Source organism: Nannospalax galili, unplaced genomic scaffold (assembly GCF_000622305.1).
Source record: "Nannospalax galili isolate Female #2095 unplaced genomic scaffold, S.galili_v1.0 scaffold182, whole genome shotgun sequence".
NCBI lineage: Eukaryota > Metazoa > Chordata > Mammalia > Rodentia > Spalacidae > Nannospalax > Nannospalax galili.
In genome coordinates, this window is record NW_008348662.1 from 429949 (window position 1) to 453323 (window position 23375).

Consider the following 23375-nt stretch of genomic DNA (forward strand, 5'->3'; position numbering starts at 1 on the left):
TCATAAAACCTAAGCCTCTTTTAAGTCACAAAGAAATTATCAATTAAAGTAGGACTTACAGGGCTGGAGAGACAGCTCAGTGGTTAAGAGCACTGGCTGCTCTTGCAGAAGACCCAGGTTCAGTTCCCAGCACCCCTATGGTGGCTATCAATGTCTATAACTCCAGTTCCATGGGATCTGATACCACCTTCTGACCTCCATGGGCACTGCACTCACATGGTACACTTACATTCATGTAGGCAAAACATTTATACACATAAAATAAAAATTTTAAAAAGTGATAACTGTATGGCTGTTTTCCAATCAATATAGAATTATATATTAATAACCAATCAAGAAAATGGGGTAGAGGAATAAAGGGGAAATGACATTTCTTTTGATATAGTCTATCTTTTGATATAGTTTACTCTTAAAATGCAGGGTAATATGCCCAAACTAATTTAAAATAGAAAAACAATGTTCCCAAAGTAATTTAAAATAGAAAACAAGCAGAAACAGTTCTAAATCCATATGTAAAGAACAAAGAATAACAAAAGCACACTGAAAAGGATGGGGATGGAGAGCACTAGGCCAAGTTCCTTTGGAAAACAGTACTTTAGATGCTGTAAGGCTAAAGACAAAAGAACAGAAGACAAATACTGTGCTCTAATTATTGCCATATGCTATTCCAGAGACTGGTTTAACAATTCAAAATCCATGTTTATTTAGGATTGAAAAGCAAATAGGAACATTGTGAATCATTATAGCCCCATTTCTTGCTTTAGATAAGAGTTTCATAATTAAGGAAAGAGGGAAGGCTAGAGCAGGCCCTCTGAGACTACAATCAGAGTCATAAGATCACAATATATAATTTAATACACAGATGGACAGACATAACATTATATAGAAATGGGGGGTGTCTGCTGGAAGAGTCAGAAACAATGATCCCCCAGCTGATAAACATCCTCAGAGTTCACATCCTCATTCCTTTTCTTTAATGTGTGTGTACATATTTGCGTGTGTATGTGTGTGTGTGTGTGTGTGTGTGTGTGTGTGTGTGTGTGCACATGGTTGGAGGGCAACCTCAGATACTATCCTCAGGAATTCTGTCCACTTCCTTTAAGATAACATCTCTCATTGGCCCTGGAGTTCACCAATTAGGCTAGATTACTGATCTGTGAGTCCCAGGGATCCTTCTGTCTACACTTCCCCAGCACTGGGATTACAAGTGTGTGTCATCACACCTGGTATTTTACGTGGGTTCTGGGGAATCCAACTCAGATTCTTGCGCTTGCAAGGCAAGTGGTTACTAACTGAGGCATCACTCGAGGCCCCATAATCTTGATGTGCGATACCAGTCTCTTATACAAAAAAGTAGGTACCTTCAAGAAATTACTGATTCCAGGGCTGGAGCAAGGAAAATATGTGACTAGTCTAGAACTCCTCTGCTGTAAGAAGTAAGGAAAAACAATGGGGCCACAGTAGATAGAATGGATAAGTTCATGAGCCTCCAATGACTACACTGGAGGCAACTTGAACAACTAAATCACACAAAAAATAAAAAAATAATTATCAACTGATAATTATTGGGGCTGGAGAGAGATGGCTCAGCAGTAAAGAGCACTGGCTGCTCTTTCAGAGGACCCAGGGTTTAGTTCCCAGCACCCGAATGGCAGCTAGTGACTGTCCATAACTCCAGTTCCAGAGGATCCAACACACTCTTCTAGCCTCTGTGGGCATGGCACACACCTGATGCACACATACATGCAGGCAAAACACTCACACATACAAAATAAAAATAAAATTTAAAAACCTGGTAACTATCTACAACTGAACACTAGAAACAGGGGTGGTCTTCTCCAGATTTCCAGTTAATAAATACAGTGGAAATGATGCGAACAGAAATCTCTTGTCAAATGCTGCAACAATAATCTCTGTAGGCAAGAACCTTCAGGGATACTTAGTTGGTCAAAGTTAAGATGAGAAACAGGGTATTTTCATGTTCTCAAAGGATCAACCCACACGAGATGACTACTGAGTACATAAAAGTGAAAATGGTATCTTTAGAACAGGAAAAAAAAACCCAGCAGATACCAACTAAAAATGCCACAGTGATTTGATCAACTCTCTATTCAACTTCTGTGTCTATTTATAAATCTACCTGCTCTGTAAATTCTTGCCAACAGGCTGGCTACTGACACTGTTAAATCAACGTAAGTTAAGTCAAAGGATTTGAAGAAGGCATGAAACCCTCTCATACCTTTATGTAAAACACAAAGTAGAATGCATACAACAGTAAAAAGACTAAGCAGAAAACAAAACTTTTCATGTGCATTCTAAATATGCCACAAAGCAGGAATTCTCTCCACTCAGCACCTCAGACTAACTGTAAGTGCTCATGCAAACAATAAATTGGTTGTAAAAATGTCAAGTCGAATTCTACTGTTAGAAACTTAAAGAGGAAGCAAGGGCTTTGAATGTTTCCAGGGAAACTGCAGAAATGTGGACAGACAAGATGATGTGCTAAGGTACTCTTTCCAAAGTCTCAGCAATCATCACCACTGTCATTAACATCGCCTGCTTGTCAGTGTTCAGGCCACATTCTCCTGAAACCTGCCTCAAGACCTCATCCTGTCTCTAATCCATCAGAACAGCACGCAGTCATCTATGCAGTCCTGTAGTCCCACTGACTGCCTGTTCTGCTTGTGGAAATTCATAAAATTCAAGCTTTGTTTGTTAAACATGACACAGGCATTATCAGACAAGATCTTAGCTGCAACTAGCAGAAACAGGCTCTGGAAAAATAGTCAGAAAAATTATTTACTGAAAGACAGCTGGGGAGAATGGACAGGCCTTCTGGTTAGGTTGAGGAACCAAGCTGTGAAGATGTGCAAATAAAGTAACACTACAGCCACAAATCACAGAGCACTCACGTGCCATAGCTTACAAATCCTCCATCTAAGCCCTCCTCACCTGCACTATGACCCCCAAAAGACACTGCAACCAACAGTGCTGTCTGTCATCAGAATGACCATCTGATTCTGGCTCCCTTAGATTTTATCTTTTTATACTTATTTATTGGGGGGCAGGGTATGTACCACAGTGTGCGTATGAACTTCAGAGGACAGCTTACAGGAGTCATTTCTCTCCTTCTACTGTGTGGGTTCTGGAGATCAAACTCAGGTTGTCAAGCTTGGCAGCAAGAACCTTTACCCACTGAGCCACTTTGCCAGCTCTGTCTTTTTTTTTTTGTCACTAGCATGCAAAGACATAAATTTATCTATCTATCTATCTATCTATCTATCTATCTATCTATCTATCTATCTATCCATCTATCTATCTAAGTATCTATCTATCTACCTACCTACCTTGTTATTTCTTTTGGATTTTCTGTCATCTGAAAATGAAGAAACTTGACACACAGGGCAGGATAACAGTCAACTGTAAAGTAAACAGTAGCACTCAGTGCCATCATGAGGCAGAGGTACTTTACCCCACCAGGACTTATAGCTGGGGAATTCTCTAGACACAAGTCTAGGGCATGAAAGACAAATGTCTGCTAAGATCTAAATTACACTCTGCGAAAATATTTTGCAAAAAACTGATATATATAATAAGAGCACAAAAAGCATAAATGAGGCATAGAGACAACAAAAAGTTGATTAGATTATAAATACTACAACTGAATTCTAAGTAAAAATAAGCTAAAAAATAATCCACCTCTCTTGGGTCACACTAAGAGTCCTTCAGGGCAACTAGAAATCATTCTTCCTCTCAACCCTTCTGAAGTTCAGAACTGAGCCAGTAAACTTTTCAAATAATGCATCAATGGCCAATCACTGACAACTTTGGATATTCTATAAATGTTTCATCATATATCCAAGGATAAGGGGAAAGAAAGGACAAAACATAACTAATAATTATTCTGTCTCTCCTCTCCCCCAGATGGGCATATTTTGGTCCCTTTAAGAAAAAAAAAATTGAAGAACAGAAAGTCACACAGTGAATAGTTATCTACATGGACCCTCCTTCTACAGTACTTTTTTTTTTTTTTTTTGAGATAGGGTCTTCCTATGTAGCCCTGGCTGGCCTTATACTTACTGTGTAGGCCAGGCTAGCTTCAAACTCCCAGCAATTCTCCTGCCTCACCATCCCAAAATCTAGGATTTATAGGCATGCATGCACCACCATGCCCAGTGTTTCCAGTGTACTTTTATATTCTTGTTAAATATATTTTTAAATTTTTATGAGTGTTTTTTGCCTGCATGTATGTAAGTGCACTCATGCATGCAATGCTTGTGGAGGCCAGAAGGGGGCATAGAGTTCCATAACTCCTGGAACTGGAGTTACAGATGGTTGTTAGCTGCCATGTAGGTGCTGGGAACCAAAACTGGACCTCTGCAAGAGAGGCCAGTACTCTTAACCACTGAGCCATCTCTCCAGCGCCTGTTTTATATTCTTAATTTCTTCCTCATATATTAAGATAGACTACTGATAACGAATACATTTATTAGAAACTCCTGATTTATTTGAAAATGCTTGAAAAAGATATTCATTTTTGCCTATTAGCCCTGTTGATAATTTACATGGGTGATGAGGTGTTGCCACTAAAGGTGATAAGCTAAGACATGGAGAGGGAAAGATGTAACATTTCAGACTTTGGAATAACACATACTGAGTGGAGAATGCAGACCTGTAAACTGAGCTGGGCACAGGACAAGTGAAGCACAGGCTGATTAGCAGCACAGAGAGGTCCTGTAAGCAGATGGGACATCTGGAAGAGCAGCAGCTTGGGAGAGTGAGGCTAATTCAGTCACAGGCAGATTACAAGCTGCCCATATGAAACGATGCTATCGAGTAGGCAAGTGGAAACAGGCACACTGGAAGAGCCAAAGACCTAGATCTAGCACTCAGTTATCCCATGGACAGAGTACTTGTTACTGGGGCCTGATGGGCCTCAGCCTACCATAACACCTATGGAAAACTGCTAACTAGCCTATGGAGAACCAAAGAGACTCATCACTGATTTTAAATTACCTTATGGCTGAATTCAGTGAATTCTTTATATACTTCTGTTCTAGATAGACCTTCTGGGTTGAAATAGTATAGAGGCATACAGAGCAACACCACAGCCAAGATGGCTCTTCAGACATGGGAGTTCTGCTGACACAGCCTGGCAGCACATATGTTTACACACACACACACACACACACACACACACACACACACACACACACCCTGTGTGATCTCACTGTGCCTCCCTGTAATAACACTGAGCACAGAAGAGGCAAAAACATGGTTGCCATTCTAGCAAAGAAGCTGAGGCTCTGGAGAAAGAAAACCTGCTCAATGTGGCAGAATCCTGCCCTGCCCTGTCCTCTGACCGCAAACCCAGTGGAACTACACTTTTGTGACCAGGTGAAAGGTGACGGCAAGGACTGGAAACCCAATGTACACTCATCTCTGAATTCAGCTACTCAAACATATAGGAATGGTTCTTTTACACTTTAAGCATTTTCTTCTGATTAAACATTAATATGCTCACTATAAATAAATTCGAACTTTACAAAAACATATACAACAGAAAGCAAAATCACCCCCATAACCTGAGTCTCAAGGCACCGTCTACTAACAGTTTCTGTATATTCCAAGAGATAATTTCCCTTACATATTTTATTAATGCCCACGAAGGAGCTATATAAATGTTTATGTGCTTAAATGTTTCTGCACTTGCAAATGTTTCTACTGGATCAGTTTTTAGCAGCAGAATGTTGGGTCAGGGAGTAAACTTTCAATATTAATAGCTATTGCTTTCCAAAGATGGGGCACCATCTCTACCAGCATACGACATGTAACTGACAAGTTTGGTTACTTGAAATGTAAAAATTGGGGCTTGAGAGATGGCTCAGTAGTTAAGAGCACTTACTGCTCTTCCAGAGAACCCATGTTCAATTCCCAGCACCGATGCTGAGAGACTCACAGCTTCAACTCCAGGGGATCCAACACCCTCTTCTGGCCTCTACAGGACTGCACACAAATTGTATACATTCATACAGACACAAAAACACATACACATAAATAAAAATAATAAATATAGGGCTGTTTTCTTTCTCCAGAATTAAGACCATTTGCTGCTATTACAGAGGATCCAGGTTCCAACATCCACAATGGGTGGCTCATAACCACCAATGAGTCCAGTTCCAGGAGATCTGATGCTGTCTTCTGGCCTCCTTGGGCACATATGATGCAGATACATACACTCACACACATGAATACATATAAAATTAAATAATAAAATAATATTATTTTTGTCTTTTTGAGACAGGGTCTCCCTGCAGCCCCAGCTGGCCTGGAACTCACTATGTAGACCAGGCTGGCCTCGATCTCACAGAGATCCACCTGTTGGGATTAAAGGTATGCACCACCACACCCAATCATAAATAAAATACTTTTGAAAATAAAAATGAATCTTTAAAAAAATGTAAAATCTCTACAAAAGGGGGGAAAATCCGTAAAGTTAAAACAAATGAACTGGGGACTTAAGAGATGACTCAGCAGTTAAGAGCACTGCCTGCTCTTGCAGAGGACCCAGGTTTGGTCCCCAGCACTCACATGGAGGCTAACAACTATCCTTAACTCCAGTTCTAGGAGATCCAAAGCCTTCTCCTGGCCTCTCTAGGTAGTGCATGACATGGTTGTACTTACATATACACTGACAAAACACTCAAACATAAAAATAAATTTTAAAAATGGGCATATTATTTCAAAGAGTTAATTCCCCCCATACATGAAAATTTATTAAAAATCCAAGCATAATGGTAAAAAATGGATAAAGATTATAAGAATAATTATAAATGCAAATAGTCATAAAAATCCCACATAAACCAACATTTAATCCCACACAGTAAAGAAATGCAAATTAAGTAAGAGCAACTTTGCTCTCCAAACTGAGCTATTCCGGCAAAGACCAAAGTACTAGTTTCATTCATAAAGTTAGAAAACAAAATTGTTCTAGTTTGCTTCTCTGTTATGATAACACATTCTGACCAAAAGCAAGCTAGGGGAGAAAAGGGCTCATCTGGCTTATGCTTCCAGGTCACAGTTCATCCCTGAGGGAAGTCAGGGCAGGAACTCAAACAGGAACCAAAGCAGAAGCATGGGGCAGCTCCTTGCTCACGTTCTACTACTGTTATACAGCCTAGGGATGGTGCCACCCACAGTGGGCTGGGTCCTCTCACATCAGTCAAGACAATCTGAGCTGGGGAATTCCATAACTGGCCTTCTCTCTTCCAAGGTGACTTCAGGTTGTGTCAAATTGACAATAAAACCTAACCAGCACAGACTAATACTACTAGAAAAGATAAATGAAATCTTTTGTAGACTGTTGGGAAAGGGAGGAAGTGGCTCAACTTTCACAGTGTATGCTGGCCATGTATGAGTGTTTTAACATGTTTGGTCTTTGAGCACAATTAGAAATTAGTATCAAGTCAATAACTATACAAATGTACAAGAATTTATTTGCATAAATAATGTCGTTGCTGATAATTGTAGGAACTCAGAAACAACCTATCTATGAATCAGAAATTTTAAAAAATGATGCTGACACTATACCAAGAAATATTTGGTAGCCATAATAATAAAAAAAAAGATGCTGGGACCTTTAAATCTTTTTTGCATGGAAAATGTTCATAATACTAAAATATGGACAAAATGGCTCACTCATATGTAAGCCATAAGAAAAATTATTATTTAAGATACAGCCAAAAAAACTAAAGGTTCTGCTGGCATGAAGGAACAACAAGCAAGTTTCATTATATATTTATGGGATTGATTTAAACAGTGTGCATGTACTTACTTTTCCACTGAGACCATAATCACTTAAAAAGAGATGAGGAGCTCCGAAAAAGTGAGATTCAGAGGCCCAGAACGCTAAAATCCTACAATGTCCCATGATGTCCTCTAAAATCCTAAGATGTCCTAAATCTTGTCCTATTTGAGAGAGAGGGCTGAGGATGGCACTAGGGCCTCACAGGTGCTACAAAAGTGCTAAGCCACATACCCAGCTGTTTCTTGTTCTGAAAATTCAACACAATAATTAAGAAAATATTTACTCTCAGGGGTTGGTTTTCTGTGATTTTAGAAAAAAAAATGTTTATTCTTTCTCTGAATCTTTTGGGACTAGAACATGAGATATGTATTTCTTCTCACATGATTGACTATTCTAAAAATAATTATGGTTGCATCTTAGGAGTAGAGAAGGGGGAGAGAGCATAGCAAGGATACCCACCCGCCCCAGGGCTAAATCTGTCTGAAGTTTCAGAATTCCTACAGAACATGCATGCAAACCTCCAATTTAGCCTTCAGAGCCAAAGATGGGGGATGATTCTTAAGAACTGTTTCTATTGTATATCCTACTGACAACAAACATTATCACTCCTGGTTTGTACCTGTAGGAGAGATGTGAAAGCAAACACACCAAAAGTCAGACTTGCCTTAAACTATCAGATGTTATATAAGACTCAACTTTTCTTTAATACCACATTTGCTAAAATGCTTATAAAAGCACATTCAAATAGTCAGTTGTGGTTTCAACTCTTAGATCATATATGACAAAAGAAATAACAAATAATTACCTCTCCTATGAAGACAACTATAACGCAGTCCAGCTTCTCTTCAGGGTACAGGTTATCAATAAGGGAATGAAGAGTTTCTATGAGGTATGATTTAACTTCTCTCTTCACTGTGGGAATTCCCATCACTATTGAAACTGAAACAAAAGAATACAGTAATTATATAAAAAGATTTTACAAGGACAACATAGAAAGACACACTGCTTCCAAAAGTATTATAATATCTGAAATTATAGGGATAATGGAAGGATTCAATTTCAGAAAGAAAAATAAAAAATAAAAGGGAGTGCCTATAGTGCTATAATCCTTTCCCATACAGTTTAACCAAGTATGTATAATCAAATGTGATAAAAACAAAAGATTAAACCTCACACCAAAATCAAAGCTATTAACAAAAAATTTTTATTCCACAACTAAAACTCAGAAACACTGAACGCATCTTACAAATGATTATTTTATATATTGGCCTCAAGACTGTGACATAGAGAGAAGGGGACAGTACTACTTCCTTGCCAAAATTCATAAAATGTCCGACCTCGCCATGAAGAAACATCATACAAACCCAAATTAGAGGACAGTACACAAAATAACCAGCCCATACTCTTTATGGTGTGAAGGTTCCATAAGACTGTCCCAGATTGGAAAGGACTAAGGAAGCATGGCAATTTGATGCAACATGGGATCCTGAGTTGAACCCTGGCACACAAAAATACTGAACATGGCAAAATATTGAGTAAGAGCTAAGGTCAATTATTAGTACAACATCAATGTGAACTTCCTGGTTTTGATCACTGTACTGTCACTGTACTGTGGTCATGAATGCTGTGAGAATGTAAGGACTCTGGGTCCTCACCAGGCATAGGAAGCTTTGTATATAGGTGGTTGTACAACACACTATAGTCGGTTGTACTATACTGCTTGTTCTAAGTGCAAATTTGTTCCTATGTGATTAATGTGTTAGGGAAGAATCTGGACTGTAATATGAATTTCACCTTTGCTTATGTGCAATTTTTTCTCTGAGACACTCAACCAGGCAGACACCAGAAAATTGAACTCAGCTGAACCAAGTTTAGAAAGCAGAACTGAATTGTACGGAAATACATAAGACACACACCTTAAACACTCTCAGCTGCTGTGAAAGACACCCATCCATGTGGGGTGTTGTGACTGTGTCAGATTTCAAACAATCCACATACACCACTTCACAGTAGCCTCCTGGCTGCACCTCTCCTGCAGCCATTTTAACAAGCAAGCCTCCAGGCCTCCTCAAGCAGACTACCATATTTACTGTAGTGCACATGTGCCACTTCCAATCACTGCACATGGGTAGAACTGTGCTAGTATCTTACTACGTTCTTATTCTTTTGTGTGCAACTGACAGTTGAGTGTTGTGATCCTAACCTTATTTTTCTCATTTTGCCATACAACTTTATACAGCACAGTGATTTGGGGGATTACGTATATCGTGTCATAGAATTGAGAGTATATGTTAAAGGGGTCAGGTGTGGTGGTTCATACTTTTAATCCCAGCACTTAGGAGGCAGGGGCAGGCAAAGTTCTGTAAGATTACACCAGCCTGGCCTACATAGCAAGTTCCAGGCCAGTTGGGACTACAGGGATGCCCTGTCTCAAAAACAACAACAAAACACACAAAAATACATATCTTAACATCTTAATAATCTAAGTCTTTTACAACAGAGAAGTATTCTTCAAATGGCAAAAATAATAGTAATTATGGAACAATTTGATGGAGCTGTTACACTATACTTGAAATTCTAAAGCTGGAAGAAGTTTAAAGACCATGTATCTATTATCCTTATTCTGCAGGTAAAACCATACTTAGGTACAACTGCTACAAGGAACCGTCCCTAAGATTCTTCTCTTTCATTTTAGTGGAAAAGAGTCGTTGATGCCTCAGAAAGACTGACTTTAATTTTCCTGCAATTTTGTTTGAACACTTATTAAATACAAGGCATGATCCTAGGTGTTAGGCATATAATGGTGAACAATATAAATAAGGCCTTGGCTTTCCGAAGATTTAGAAGGAGGGAAAGTTAAGCAATATAGTTGGAAAGGATTCTTTGTACAGTACAAATGAAAAAGTAGTATCAGAATGAGTGATGAATGGGTAGGAGGTGCCTCTGGGTGGTGCAGCCATGGAGGGCCTCTCTGACTTCACCTGACAATTAATACGAAAGCTGAGGGACAACAACATGCCAGAAGAGGAACCAGCAAGACACTGAAGACACAATGATCTTGATACAGTCAAGAAATGCAGAATGGATCTAAAGCAGAAGGAGCCTATGCTTAGAGAATTAGAAGTTGGTAGTAAAGTTAGTTCAATTCTGAATACCAGAGAAAGTCATTGTGAGGCTGTAAGCAAGGGACTCACATCTGATTTGTGACTTTCAAAGATTACCAAATTTGCCAAAAGTAAAAGCATGGTTTTAGGGTTTTTGTTTCATTTTTGTTTTGTTTTGTTTTTTTTAGGGTGAAATCATCTGGAGAAGACAGGGTAAAAAGTTGCTGCACTCACTACAGCAAGTGATGGGAGTTTGAATTAGGATGGCTGAAGAGTGGAGGTGTGCGGATTTGAGATGTGTTTTCTAGAGCCTCACCAATGGGCCTTTGGACTGGGAGAAGCAGAGACGGGGAGGAGGAAGAATGGCCTGAACCGGTGGACAGGGCATCTTGACTTCACAGCACATTTGCAGGGGAGGAGGCTCCAGGTAGGAATTTCAGTTAGCTATGTTACTTAGAGATTCCAAAGACAGAAGGGACTGTTTTGGAAGTCAATTTCCATACACTCAGTCTTCCTTGGAATTTAAGGTAAAAATCTTGGGAAGGAGAGATGGCTCAGTGGTTAAGAGTACTCCTTGCTTTTGCAGAGGATCTGAGTTCAGTTCTCACACTAGGAAGGCTGTTTACGGATAAAGCAAAACACATTGATCCCAAATCTGAAGAAAACAGTGGTAGCGATGCAATTCCTGACTTCATACTGTACTCTGAAGGGATTTTTGTTTTGTTTTGTTTTGCTTTTTGTTTCATTCATGTTTAGAAAACAAACCATTATTCTCAATACTCTATTTTAGAGCTGAAATTTAGTTTACAACAAGGAATGAATAGATACAAAAGCACTAAAAAAAAAAAAATCAAAGTACTAATTTTGGGCAAAATTACAGAATTAGAGTACCCATGCTTGTGAAAATTCACAAAATGGCCACAACAAAGTCTGCTTTCCCTGTACTCTGAGCCCATGGTAAGGCTACATTTCTTGGTCTGCTTATGGCTGAAGTCAGTGTGGAGTGGTGTGAGCCACCAGCTTGCCAAGGTTGTATCTGTAGTTTGAAATCCTTCAGGGCTGGAGTTTTCTCTGTTGGGGAAGTCAGTTACATTTAAGATGTCAGCCTGGACCCCTGAGAGGCCCATGATGCCCCAAGCTCCATCAACAACAACAACAAAAAAAACAGAAATAAACCTTTGTTCCATAAAATACTGAGATTGGGAGTTGGTATAGATACTGAGCCTGTTCTTATTTGACACAGTTATTTCTGACATACAATCCTGGAAATCTTTAAATCCTAAGGGTTAGAGTTCAGGAGTAGTTTGTCAACAAAGTGAAGAATATGACCACAGCATCCTTTTAAGGAGAAGCAAAGTAGGCCAAGGGTATCAAGCAGGAATAGAGCAAAGGGTTGGACAAAGTATTTTGTTCCACTGAGTAACTGCCTAACATTTCCAATTCAAGTATGAATTGTACCTCTGTTGTGTAGTAGACACTCTACAACACAATCATGCAATCGAAAGGACCCCTGTCTCCCGGTGCATTAACCTGTAGTATCAGCTCTTTTTTATTTTCTTGGAAAGTTTTCAAATTCTAGAACTTACTTCCTTTAAACAAGAAAAAAAATTAGAAAAAATCTAAGTTTAGCATTCCTAATCTTCAATTACTCAGTCTACCTGCAGTTATAACAAAATTATGTTCCCTGGGCTGGGGAGAGAGCTCGACAGTTAAGAGCATGTGCTACTCTTGCAGAGAACCAGAGTTTGGTTCCCAGTACCCACATGGTGACTCACAGCTACCTAGAACTCCAGTTCCAGGGGACCTGACATGTCTGGCCTCCGTGGGTACCTGCACTCATATGCACATACCTACCCCCACCCCCACTCCCTCATAATTTTAAAAACAATAAAAATAAATCTTAAAGAAAAGAAAACCAGTGCTGCAGAGCATTTTTTTGCTGCTCTGGATTTCATGGAATGACACCCATCATTCATCAAGTTATTCCATCTGGAACCTTGGCATTGCCCATGACATTCCTTCAACCCCAGCCCCAAATCCAGTCACTCACTGTGTCCTAGCCTAAGTGTCCCACGTCATCCAAACACCTCCAAGTCCATTCTGTTTCCACCTCTAGTTGCTCCAAGTTCATCCTGTCTTGGGTAAATAACTGTAACAACCTTTTCATTTTTTTTCAGTGTTTCTTTGTTGAGTAAAGCTGGCCTTCAAACTGCAATCTCCCTGTCTCCTGCTCCTGAATGCTGGGGTCACAGGGCACGTACCACACAGCCAGCTTAAAACAGTCCATCCTGTCTTCTGCATCTGTTCCTTTTCTCACATCCTCAAACACTCTTCCCACTGCAGCAAATGTGATCTTTGTGTATTTTAACTCTTAATAAACTATCCTCGATAAATCCGTCTGAAACCCTTTAGTGGATTCCTTCAGCTCTTGTGCTAGAAACCAAAATCTTGTAACAGAGCTAGAAGACTCTTCAGTCTGGCTTTATTTAACGCGTGCAGCTTCATCTGGCTCCATGCATCCCCTCACTCTCCACATTTCATTTATTTTCTAGAATAGTCTGTGCTCCCTTCCATCACAGAGCTTTTGTATTCTCTCAATGTGGTAGAGAGAACAAGACCTCCCACATATGTCATGCCCTGAACTCCTGGAACCTGTAAATGTTACCTTACTTGGACAGGGAGAGCTTTGTGGGTGTGACTGAGTCAGGTTATCTCAAGATGGGAAGATTATTGTGGACTACCTGGTGTGCTCAGTGTAACCACAAGGAGCTTTACAAGAGGTGAGCAGAAGGGTCAGAGTGCAAAGAGGAGCTATAACAGAAGCAAGAGCCATAGGGAGAAATTTGCAGATACTATGCTTTGGAGATGAAGGAAGGAGCCACAAAGGAATGTAGGCAAACTGCCAAACTGCAAAGGCAAAGAAAGAGATTAACCCCCAGAGCTCCAAGAAGGAGCGCAACCTGAGTTTTATGACTTCTGCCCTCCATAACTACAGGATAATAATGTTCTGTTGTTTTAGGTCACTGAATTTGCAGTAATCCATTACAACAGCAATACGAAGCTAACACCCATCTTCACAAGGAAAATACATATTCCACTGGTCCCAAGTCAAATATATTTCTTTTTGTTTGGTTTTCTTTTGTTTGAAACAGGGTCTCCCTGTAGCCCAGCTGGGATTAAAGGCGTGCAACCACACCCAGCTCAAATACACTTTTTTTTTTTGTCTTGCTGGCCTGGAACTTGAAGGCTGGCCTTGAACTCACAGAGATCCACCTGCCTGTGCCGCCCAAGTGGGATTAAAGGCATGGGCCACCACACCCAGCTCAAATATATTTCTTAACACTGCCCTCAACTCATCCATAAGATCAATACACCTTTGCGTATTCTGAAACCATCCTCTACATCACAAAGGTTGCAGTTATACTGTTATTTGCATGACTGACTAATACATGTCTCTTGTACTAGACTAAAGCTCCATAAGACTAGGATCTGTTAGTCCAAGTACCTGGCAAGGCACCTGGCACAGCGCACATGTTCATGGTCTCTGACTTCAGGAAAAGCCTGAAGAATCACTTCCTGTTCTCTGCCAGTCAAGAGCACCATTTTGGCAAACAACCTGACCAGTGCTTTGCCAACCATCCTTCCTGGCCCTAAATAGGCCCTTGTTCTGAAGGCCTGGGCATTTCTCCAATAAAAGACATTGTCTGTTAGTGATTATTTCTGTGCTTTGCCACCTCTTTCTCTCCTGGATCACCTATCAGATACAGACTTCTATCTCTTTCCATTCTTTACGCACTTTGGGCTGCATTATGAATGAACTACACAGCTCAATCTTTTCCTGGTCCTCCTGCCCCCTACCCCCAACCCCCACCCCTCAGAAGAACTAGACATGAAACCCAGGGCCTTGTACATGCTGGGCAAGTGCTCTACCACTGAGCTCTCGTTTTACTTTGAGATACATTCTCACTAAGCTTCCCAGGCTGGTCTTGAACTCATTCTGTTGCCCAGGCAGGCCTTGACCAACTAAGCTCTTCCTGCCTTAAATCCCCAGAGCTGCTGTGACTACAGGCCTGTGTCACCAAGCCCGACTTGCTGGCTCTACTCTTAATCAGGCCATGTATATAGAAATCTCAAACATAACTACTGAAATGAAAAGCAAACATTTCTAAATGATCTTTTATAATAGTCAGTTACTGTTTTATTTTGGGTGCAATTTTCTTTCCCTTCCCTCTAAAATGAATCATACTGTTCACTACATACTCCATTTTCTGGATCACTAAGTTACTGCCACAGTACGAATTTTCTTAGATGCTTGGGACCTCCTAACTTGCAGAAGATTCCCCTTTACCATCTGTAGTTGCTGTGCCTGGTTACTGCAGCTGCCTCTTTGAACTGTGTGGGAGGATTCTGTGTAGTGTTGGGTGGGTGGAGCATTTCTGGTTCTGCACATCAGAATCCCAGCCCCTCTGCTTGGGCCAAGTCCCACCTGGAACACTCACTTTCTGTCCCTCCCTGTCTTATGTTTTTATGTCCCCCTATCACCCTCCCTGCCTGGGGAAGGCTGTGGGGCTCTGCCTGCTGTCCCGTAATTAATCAGCCTGACCACTGAAGATCAGAATTGTTAGTAAGCAGCAATTGGATCTAGAAAACTTTCCTAATATAAAGTTCCTGTATAGGTTATGAGGTTCTACAAAACACGAATTCCAGAAACTGAATAGAAAGTAACTTTCCCTACATGTACTTTTCTAAGCAGTGGTCAGTGGCTGTTCTAGGACATTCAAAAGGTTCTTAGCTCAAAACCTACTAAGAATCACTTGTCTAAGGATTTAGGAAAGAATTTTCTTAATGTATATCTGGGTTTGTCACACATCCTACTCTAAGCTGCCTGCTATTTCTACCTTTCAAAAATGGTGCCCACTTTATAAGAATGTTGACTACTAAAAAAGATCTTGGCTGACCAAGATCTTGTAACACAATGGATAAAATCATGGAACACATATCTTTAAAAGGAAAAGAGTACCACAGTCATCAGATTAGAAGAGGTTACTATATAAGAACCTGTTCTAGCTTATTTCTCCATTGCTGTGACAAAACACTCTGACCACTACCAACTTGGGGAGGAAAGGGTTTATTTGACTTACATCTCCTGGCCCATCTCAGGAAGCCCAAGATAGCAACTCAGGGCAGGAGCCTGGAAGTAGGAGCTGGAGCACAGGCCATGGAGGAATGCTGCTTACTGGCTTGCTTCCCTGGCTCCTGCCCATCCTGCTTTCTTATCCAACACAGGCCCACCTGCCCAGGAGTGGCACCAGCCACAGTGGGCTGGGTCATCCCACATCATACAACAATCAAAAAGATGTCCCACAGAGATGGCAACAGGCTAGTCCTGTGGAGGCAATTCCCTAACTGAGGCTCCCTCAACCCCGGTGTGTCAAGTTGACACTAAAGCTATCCAGTACAGAACCTACTAGAGATCTTGAACAATTTAAGTGGGTTTTGTTGTTTGTTATTGAGACAGGGTCTCATTAAGTAGCCCTGGCTAGCCTGGAACCTGCTATATAGACCAGGCTAGCCTCAAACTCATAGAGATACACCTACTTCTGCTTCTCAAGTGTCAAATGACTTTTTAAATACTATTTTCTTTACATTTATTATTCTCATTAATGAAGATACTATCTAAATCAATAAGCCCACAATCTTACCAAAAGTGATTATTAAAGGGGGATATGAGTATTAGATTTAAAAAATTAACAATAAATGTTATAAAGAAAATGATTTAGAGTGCACTACAGATCTTGTTAGTCTTTGTATATCTAGCACCTGGAGGATGCCTGGTCTCAGTAAATATTTCTTGAGTCAGTAAAGAAATGGAAAGATGAGTTAATCTGAATGTGATGTTTTAAGATTCATTATCTCCATAGAAAGACAGTGATTGTAAATAATTCATAAAAGAGAAAGATGGCAGAATCCAAACAAGATGAATGTGAAAGGTTATACTAACGTCAAAGGACAGGAGAAACAGGATGCTTAAAAAAAAAAAAAGGGAGACACAGGGTTGGAAAGATGGCTCAGTGGTTAACAGCACTGTCTGCTCTTGCAGAAGACCTGGGTTCAGTTCTCAGTACCCACATGGCAGCTAACACCCACCCGTCACTCCAGTTCCAGGGGCTCTGATGCCCTCTTCTGACCTCCGTGGGCATTGCATGTGCCATTACATACATGCAGGCAATACAATCATACACATAAAATAAAAATAAATAATAGAATGTTAAAAAAAAAAAAAAGGTAGACACTTAACATGCTACTGAATCAAAAAACAACCAGACTGGGTATACAACTCAGTGGTAGAGGGCTTGTCTAACATGCATGAAACCCTGGGTTTAATCACCAACACTGCAAAAAAGAAAAGCCAACAAAATCAACTCTTCAAAAACATTAACACAAAATGAAATTCAAACTGGGAAAGGTGGCACACACCTATAATCCTAGCTCCTTGGGTGAAGTGGAAGAATTGTGCATTCCTGGGTAACCTGGGTTACACAATGAGACCTCATAGCCCCCAAAAAAGAAATCCCCAGGGGCTGGAGAGATGGCTCAGTGGTTAAGGGCCCTGGCTGCTCTTCCTAGCACCCACATGGCAGCTAGCAACCATCCATAAATCCAGTTCCAGGGAATCCAGTGCCCTCTTCTAACCTCCATGGGCTCTGCATGACACAGGTGCCCTTACATACATGCAGCGAATACACTCATACACATAAAAAAATAATATTTTTTTAATCCTCAAACAAAAGAAATTTCAAAATCTCTGGAATATTCATTTTATCAATTTCAAAAAATCTTAGTCTCTACATTTTAAAATCTATAAGGAAAAGGTCAAATTAAAATGTCAAAGTTAAATTAAGTCAAAAATTTAAAAGCCAAGTGAAAATGCAGAACTAAAAATTCCAGAGTGGCCAAAGGGAGGAGTAAGAATTTAAGAGTAGCCAAAGGTCCTTTAAGGAAAATCCGAGAGGCTATTATAGGGCAAAAGCAGGGAAAAGAAGCAAACCCGAGTTTTACTGCATGTGAAGTTCAATAACGGTAACAGTCTACTCACATCTCTCCCAGAAAAAGTAGGGCAGACATAGACAAACCCCTTGAACATGACTGGGAAAAGCTATTAACGCCAAGATAAAACACAAGGGGGGAAAGTCATCTTTCTATCTACCCAATCTTTTAAACAGAAAACTTACCAAAGATTTAAACATCTGTCTGGCTGAACTAGATTTCTCTTGATCCTATTCTGGTCTATGGGCAAAATGCCCAACTTCTTTCATCAAGCAGCCGAGACTGAGCACCAAGAACTGTGCATAGGTAAAAAACAATTTTTAGCCTTTGCCCTGTCAGACTTTTTTCTAATATCAACACAATACACCAAGTCACAGGTCAAATGATAGGTACAAGTGCACAGTGACCACATGGTGAACGCACCTCCTGTTCTTCCATTGCCAATCTGCACCGCAGGCTGAAGGCTTCCTTTATTTTGCAATAAATGAGGCAAATGATAATAAATACTTGGCACTTGAAGGGATTTTTTGCTTGTTAATTCCTTTAGTAGCTTTATGGTATTATCTGAAACACAAAAATAGAATTAGGCCACAGGAGTCCCTTATCTTTTAAAAGCTGCTGATTTTATTTTTTTAAAATAGCTATGAAAATTTATGAAAATGACAAGCAAAGGCTATTCTCTCCTAATTTCCTACTTCGGTGAATGAGCGCTCCATTTTTAAAACCCGAGTCTCACAGAGTCATGATGTGGATGAAACAGGCTGAGTGAACTTGAGGACAGCCAGAGTACCATGGGAAGGTGGAGTGCTAATTACTCACCTCTGCAATAGGTCAGACCTCAGATTCACTGAGTAGACTCTAAATATGCCATCCACTCATAAAAATGTAATAGCAAGCAGACTGACCACCTATGAATTTCATTTTCCTGTCTTTTCTTTTAGACAGGGTGCAGCTATGAAGCCAAAGTTGGCCTCAAACTCATTATACAGTCATGTCCTGGGATTATAGGCATGTGCTACCATGCTTGTCTAACTTTTGTTTCTTTATGCATAACATTTCATCAAAATCTTATATACAAAATTCTAAACATCATAAGTTGAGAATGTTCAGTATATACCAAAATCTTCAAATAGTTTCAGTTTTTATCTAGAGGGATAGATGCGTTATTTAATATGCTATGAAATAAAAACTTAAGTCAATGTTGTGCAGTATTGCTTTATATTTTCATCAGACTAAGATTTACTTTCTAAACAAGGAAGTTAACAGCAAGTACTTGTGCCTCCAAGTCCATTAAAAATAGGACAAAAAAAAAGAAAAAGAAAAAAAAATCAAAGAATACAATGGAGTGTCATATATGAAATTAACCAATTAATCTCAGAAGTAAAGAAACATATACTATAATAGACATTTCCACCTGTCAATAATTAGCAGCTTCACTGATGTTAAATGTCAGTGATGATGTGATAATTATGCCAGATACTCAACAGCATCCAAGGCCCTAGAATACTCTGTCGTATTTCTCAGTCATTACCTCTTTTGCATTTTAGCTTTTATGCATTCAACAAATATTTAATGGCTGCCTATCTTGTTCTAGGAATGGTGTCATATAAAAAAAAATCAACAGTCATCAAAACACAATCTAACAAAAATCATAAGGGCTACCAGAAATTTGATTGATTGATATACAAAGACATTTATCACAGAGCTGTAAGTCAGAGGGGAAAGTGATCCAGGAAAAGGCTCGTTTGCTAATTACAGAAAAATGCTCAGTTTGTTACAGTATGTTATAGTACGTTTTGGCTGGGTACGTGTAGCTATTAAAACAGTATTTTAGCCACACACTTGTAATCCCAAGCACTGGGGAGGCTGAAGCATGAGGATCTCAAGTCTGAGGCCAGCTTGGGCTACACAGTGACTTCTGGACCAGCCTGTGCCATGGGGTGAGATTCTGTCTCATAAAAAAATTTTTTTAATGTAAATTATCTTTTGAAGAACAGTGACAAGGTAAAAATGCTCATGGTATAATTTCAAGAGCTAAATATTTTGAAGAAAAATATGTATTCAAAAACAGACAAAAAGGAAGCAAATATGTTAGCAAAAATTACTGTGCACAAATCACAGTGATTTCTTTTTAGCATAACTTTAAGTGTTCCAAATGTTACATGGTACAAACAGGAGGAGAAGCAAGAAGCAAAAGCTTGAAAAAATGAAGTCAGGTGACAGGTGTCCAGATGAAAGGAATTCTTCTTTATTTGTATATGAAGAGTGTATGGAGCTAAATTCAAAATGTCAGTCTAGAAAGAGCATGCGAATTTGTAGACAGCTAGTTATGAACACATATCAGCTGAATCATCAAAATAAGAAGGGCACAGAAACAGAGAGGGAAAAATCAGTGCTCATTTGACTCTGACCAGAAGTCCTCCGAAGAGGAAAAACAAAACAAAAAAACACATACTTCCCAAATACCTGCTATAAACCAAATACGCTCCTTCTATCATTCAGATTTAAGAGTAATGACTGTTCAGATAGTTCCAAGATTTCCCCAGAAGCCATCTGAGGTCTAACATAAGCATGCATAAATAAAGTTAAATTGATTTATTTATTTTTATTTACTTAAAAAATATTTTATTTTTATTTTATGTATATGTGTACATGGATACAATGTATTTTTAATATATTCACTTTTCACCCACCCCCAACTTCCCCAACTCCTTGTCTAATCTCCAGTTCTTTTTTATAATCTCTAGAAGTTCAATTAGGTGCTTTACTTTTTCTGTAGGGCACAGGTCAAGGTACATTGGGACTACAGAAAAGCCACAGAAAGATGATGGAAAACTTCTTGGTGCCTGGGAGTAGGAAAGGTCCAATGTCAGGGCCTGGGTGCCCAGGGCTACGTGTGGAAACAGGGTGACCTTAGCTGGCTATCAGGGGAGGTAAGAATTATTTAAACACTTATTTATTATTTAAAACGTGTGTGTGTGTGTGTGTGTGTGTGTGTGTGTGTCTAGTCAGTTCTCTCCTGCCACCACCTGTGACCTGTGGATTAAACTCAGGTCCTCAGGCTTAGCATCAAGTATTGTTACCTGATGAGCCATCTCCAGGCCCAGAAGTTAAAATTTAACCTCACTATGAATGCTTTCAAGGTATAGGCTCTTGACTATTACAGATGAAATGTATGCAACTGGAATTTAAATTAATAGTGCTCTGTCAAAATGAAAGTAATTAATAAAATTTATTTTATAATTTACTAGGATAGAAAATTTTGTGTGATCTTTCTGAAAAGGGCAACGTCAGTCGGAAAACTACTAAATTTTCAAGTCACACCCTCCACAAAAATCCTTGAATCCTTTTAAAGTACCTGAAATTGGGGCTGCAGAGTTGGCTCAGTGGTTAAGAGCACTGGCTGCTCTTGCAGAAGACCTGGGTTAGATTCTCAGCACCCACATGCGGCTAACAACTGTCCCTTAACTCCAGTTCCAGGGGACTCAGAACCCTCTTCTGACCTCTACAGGCATTTCGAGACCTGGATGCAATATACTCGTACACATAAAATTTAAAAATTAAAAAAAAAAAAAGAAGTACCTGAAATTTTAGTCAATGCATTCTTACTTCCATTAGCTTCTGCTTCAGCACGCCGAAATTGTTGGACAATAGTGTTTAATTCTGAAGAGCGCTGAGATATCCTGTGTTCAGCTATTCGAAGACGTTCTTTCAAAGCCAGAAATTCTCGTTGATAAGCAATTAGTTTTTCTAGAAGCAAAACAAGAAAGTTATTAGTATGCTTTTTAATCTACTAGTAAACTTTTTTTCAATACTCATCTTAAGAGATGTAAACAAATCTGAAAGAGCAGATATTTTCATTAAAGTCAATGTTTTGGAAGAAAATATTGACTCTACAAGAACGGAAACTGAAAAAGGGACCTTGTTATGTAACAAAGCCACAACCTGGTTCTTAGTATTTTTAAAAATGTGAGCACTCTACTTAGTACTTGGAAATTTAAAGACTGAATAAAAAAGAAACTTGCTAGAATTAACACCAAGCATAATACTAATATCACTTCTCAAACGGTTCAACTATAAGGACAATGTTTGCATCATCCAGCCCAGGCAAAAGCTGATGATACACGGAATGCTGAAATTTTGCATTTTATAGCCTAGCTTCTTAAACTGTGGGTCACGACCTCACATGGAGATGTGTAACTGAAGGGAAGGGCTGTGAAACATTCAAGAACAGGGAGAGGCTTCTGAAAGCACAGAGACCAAAACGCATGAATCAGAGGTGTTTCTGGCAACACCTGCCCATGCCGCACTGCATGATCTCACTCCAGGCTTGGTTCTGAACACATAGCACGTATACTTTCCATTGAGTGCCTCACACCAGGCAAAGGCAATACCAATCAATGATGGCTATCTGACACCTGGGCACAGACTCAAGACTACTGTATATTACAAAATACAGAGCTTTTACTACTGATATAAAGCTTTCTTCTTTTACAGGAATATAGTTGTTTAAGTCACAGAAAACAAAGACAGTATTTTCCTGCCATTCCTTAGCATGTAAGTATCAAATTAGTTTACCTTTGGTTTGTAGTATGTTAGAATGCTTCATTTTAAATTTTGCTGTTGGAGTTGCTAACTTGAGTTTCATTCGAAAAAAATTTAGTGGGAGAGGGAGTTGGGGATAGAGATGACCAAGATACATTGCTTACATGTATGAAGTTGTCAAAGAATAAAAAAAAGATACTCTGCTAATGAGGTTGGAGATGGCTCAGGAGTTTACGAACACTTGAGCTTCTAGAGGACCTGAGTTCAATGCCCAGCACCCACATCTGGCGGCTCACATCTGCTTGTAACTCAAGCTCAGGGGACCTGATGCCCTCTTCTGGCTTCCATGGGCAACTATACACATAGCATTTACCCAGATATATATAAACACGTATTCAAAAATCTTTTTTAAAAAGGTTAAACGGCTGGGCATGGTGGTGCACACCTTTAATCCCAGCACTCAGGAGGCAGAGGCAGGTGGAGCTCTGTGAGTTCAAGGCCAGCCTGGTCTACATAGTGAGCTCCAGGACAGCTGGGGCTACAGGGAGACCCTGTCTCAAAAAGACCCCCCCCCAAAAAAAAAGGTTAAATGACTTTTGAATTGGGATTAGGACAGATTTTTCAACAATTTCTGAAATGATCCTAAACATGTTCTGTACTAAGCATTTACATGACATGATGATGTTCTTAGCATTGGCCATTATGACATCAAGGTACTGATTAACTGTGAAAATGTTGAAGATGCTCTGTGTCCTGCAATGTCAACTATTCAGGCAAGATTTAATTAATTAATTTAATTAATTAATCTTTTCTTGAGACATAGTCTCCCTTTGTAGCCCAGATAAGCCTGGAACTCATTATGTAGACCCATC

At 39.6% G+C, this 23375-nt stretch overlaps 1 protein-coding gene across 1 annotated transcript in view; it reads right to left on the reverse strand.

The window, feature by feature from the left end:
• Positions 1-23375, reverse strand: part of Mgat4a (alpha-1,3-mannosyl-glycoprotein 4-beta-N-acetylglucosaminyltransferase A) — a 118156-nt gene that overhangs the window by 48826 nt on the left and 45955 nt on the right. Inside the window, exons 3-5 of the mRNA XM_008845849.3 lie at positions 21541-21708; positions 18382-18522; positions 8613-8746 (exon numbers count right to left, since the gene is read on the reverse strand). Of these exons, the coding sequence (XP_008844071.1) occupies positions 8613-8746; positions 18382-18522; positions 21541-21708 (443 nt within the window). The remainder of the gene's footprint in view (positions 1-8612; positions 8747-18381; positions 18523-21540; positions 21709-23375) is intronic.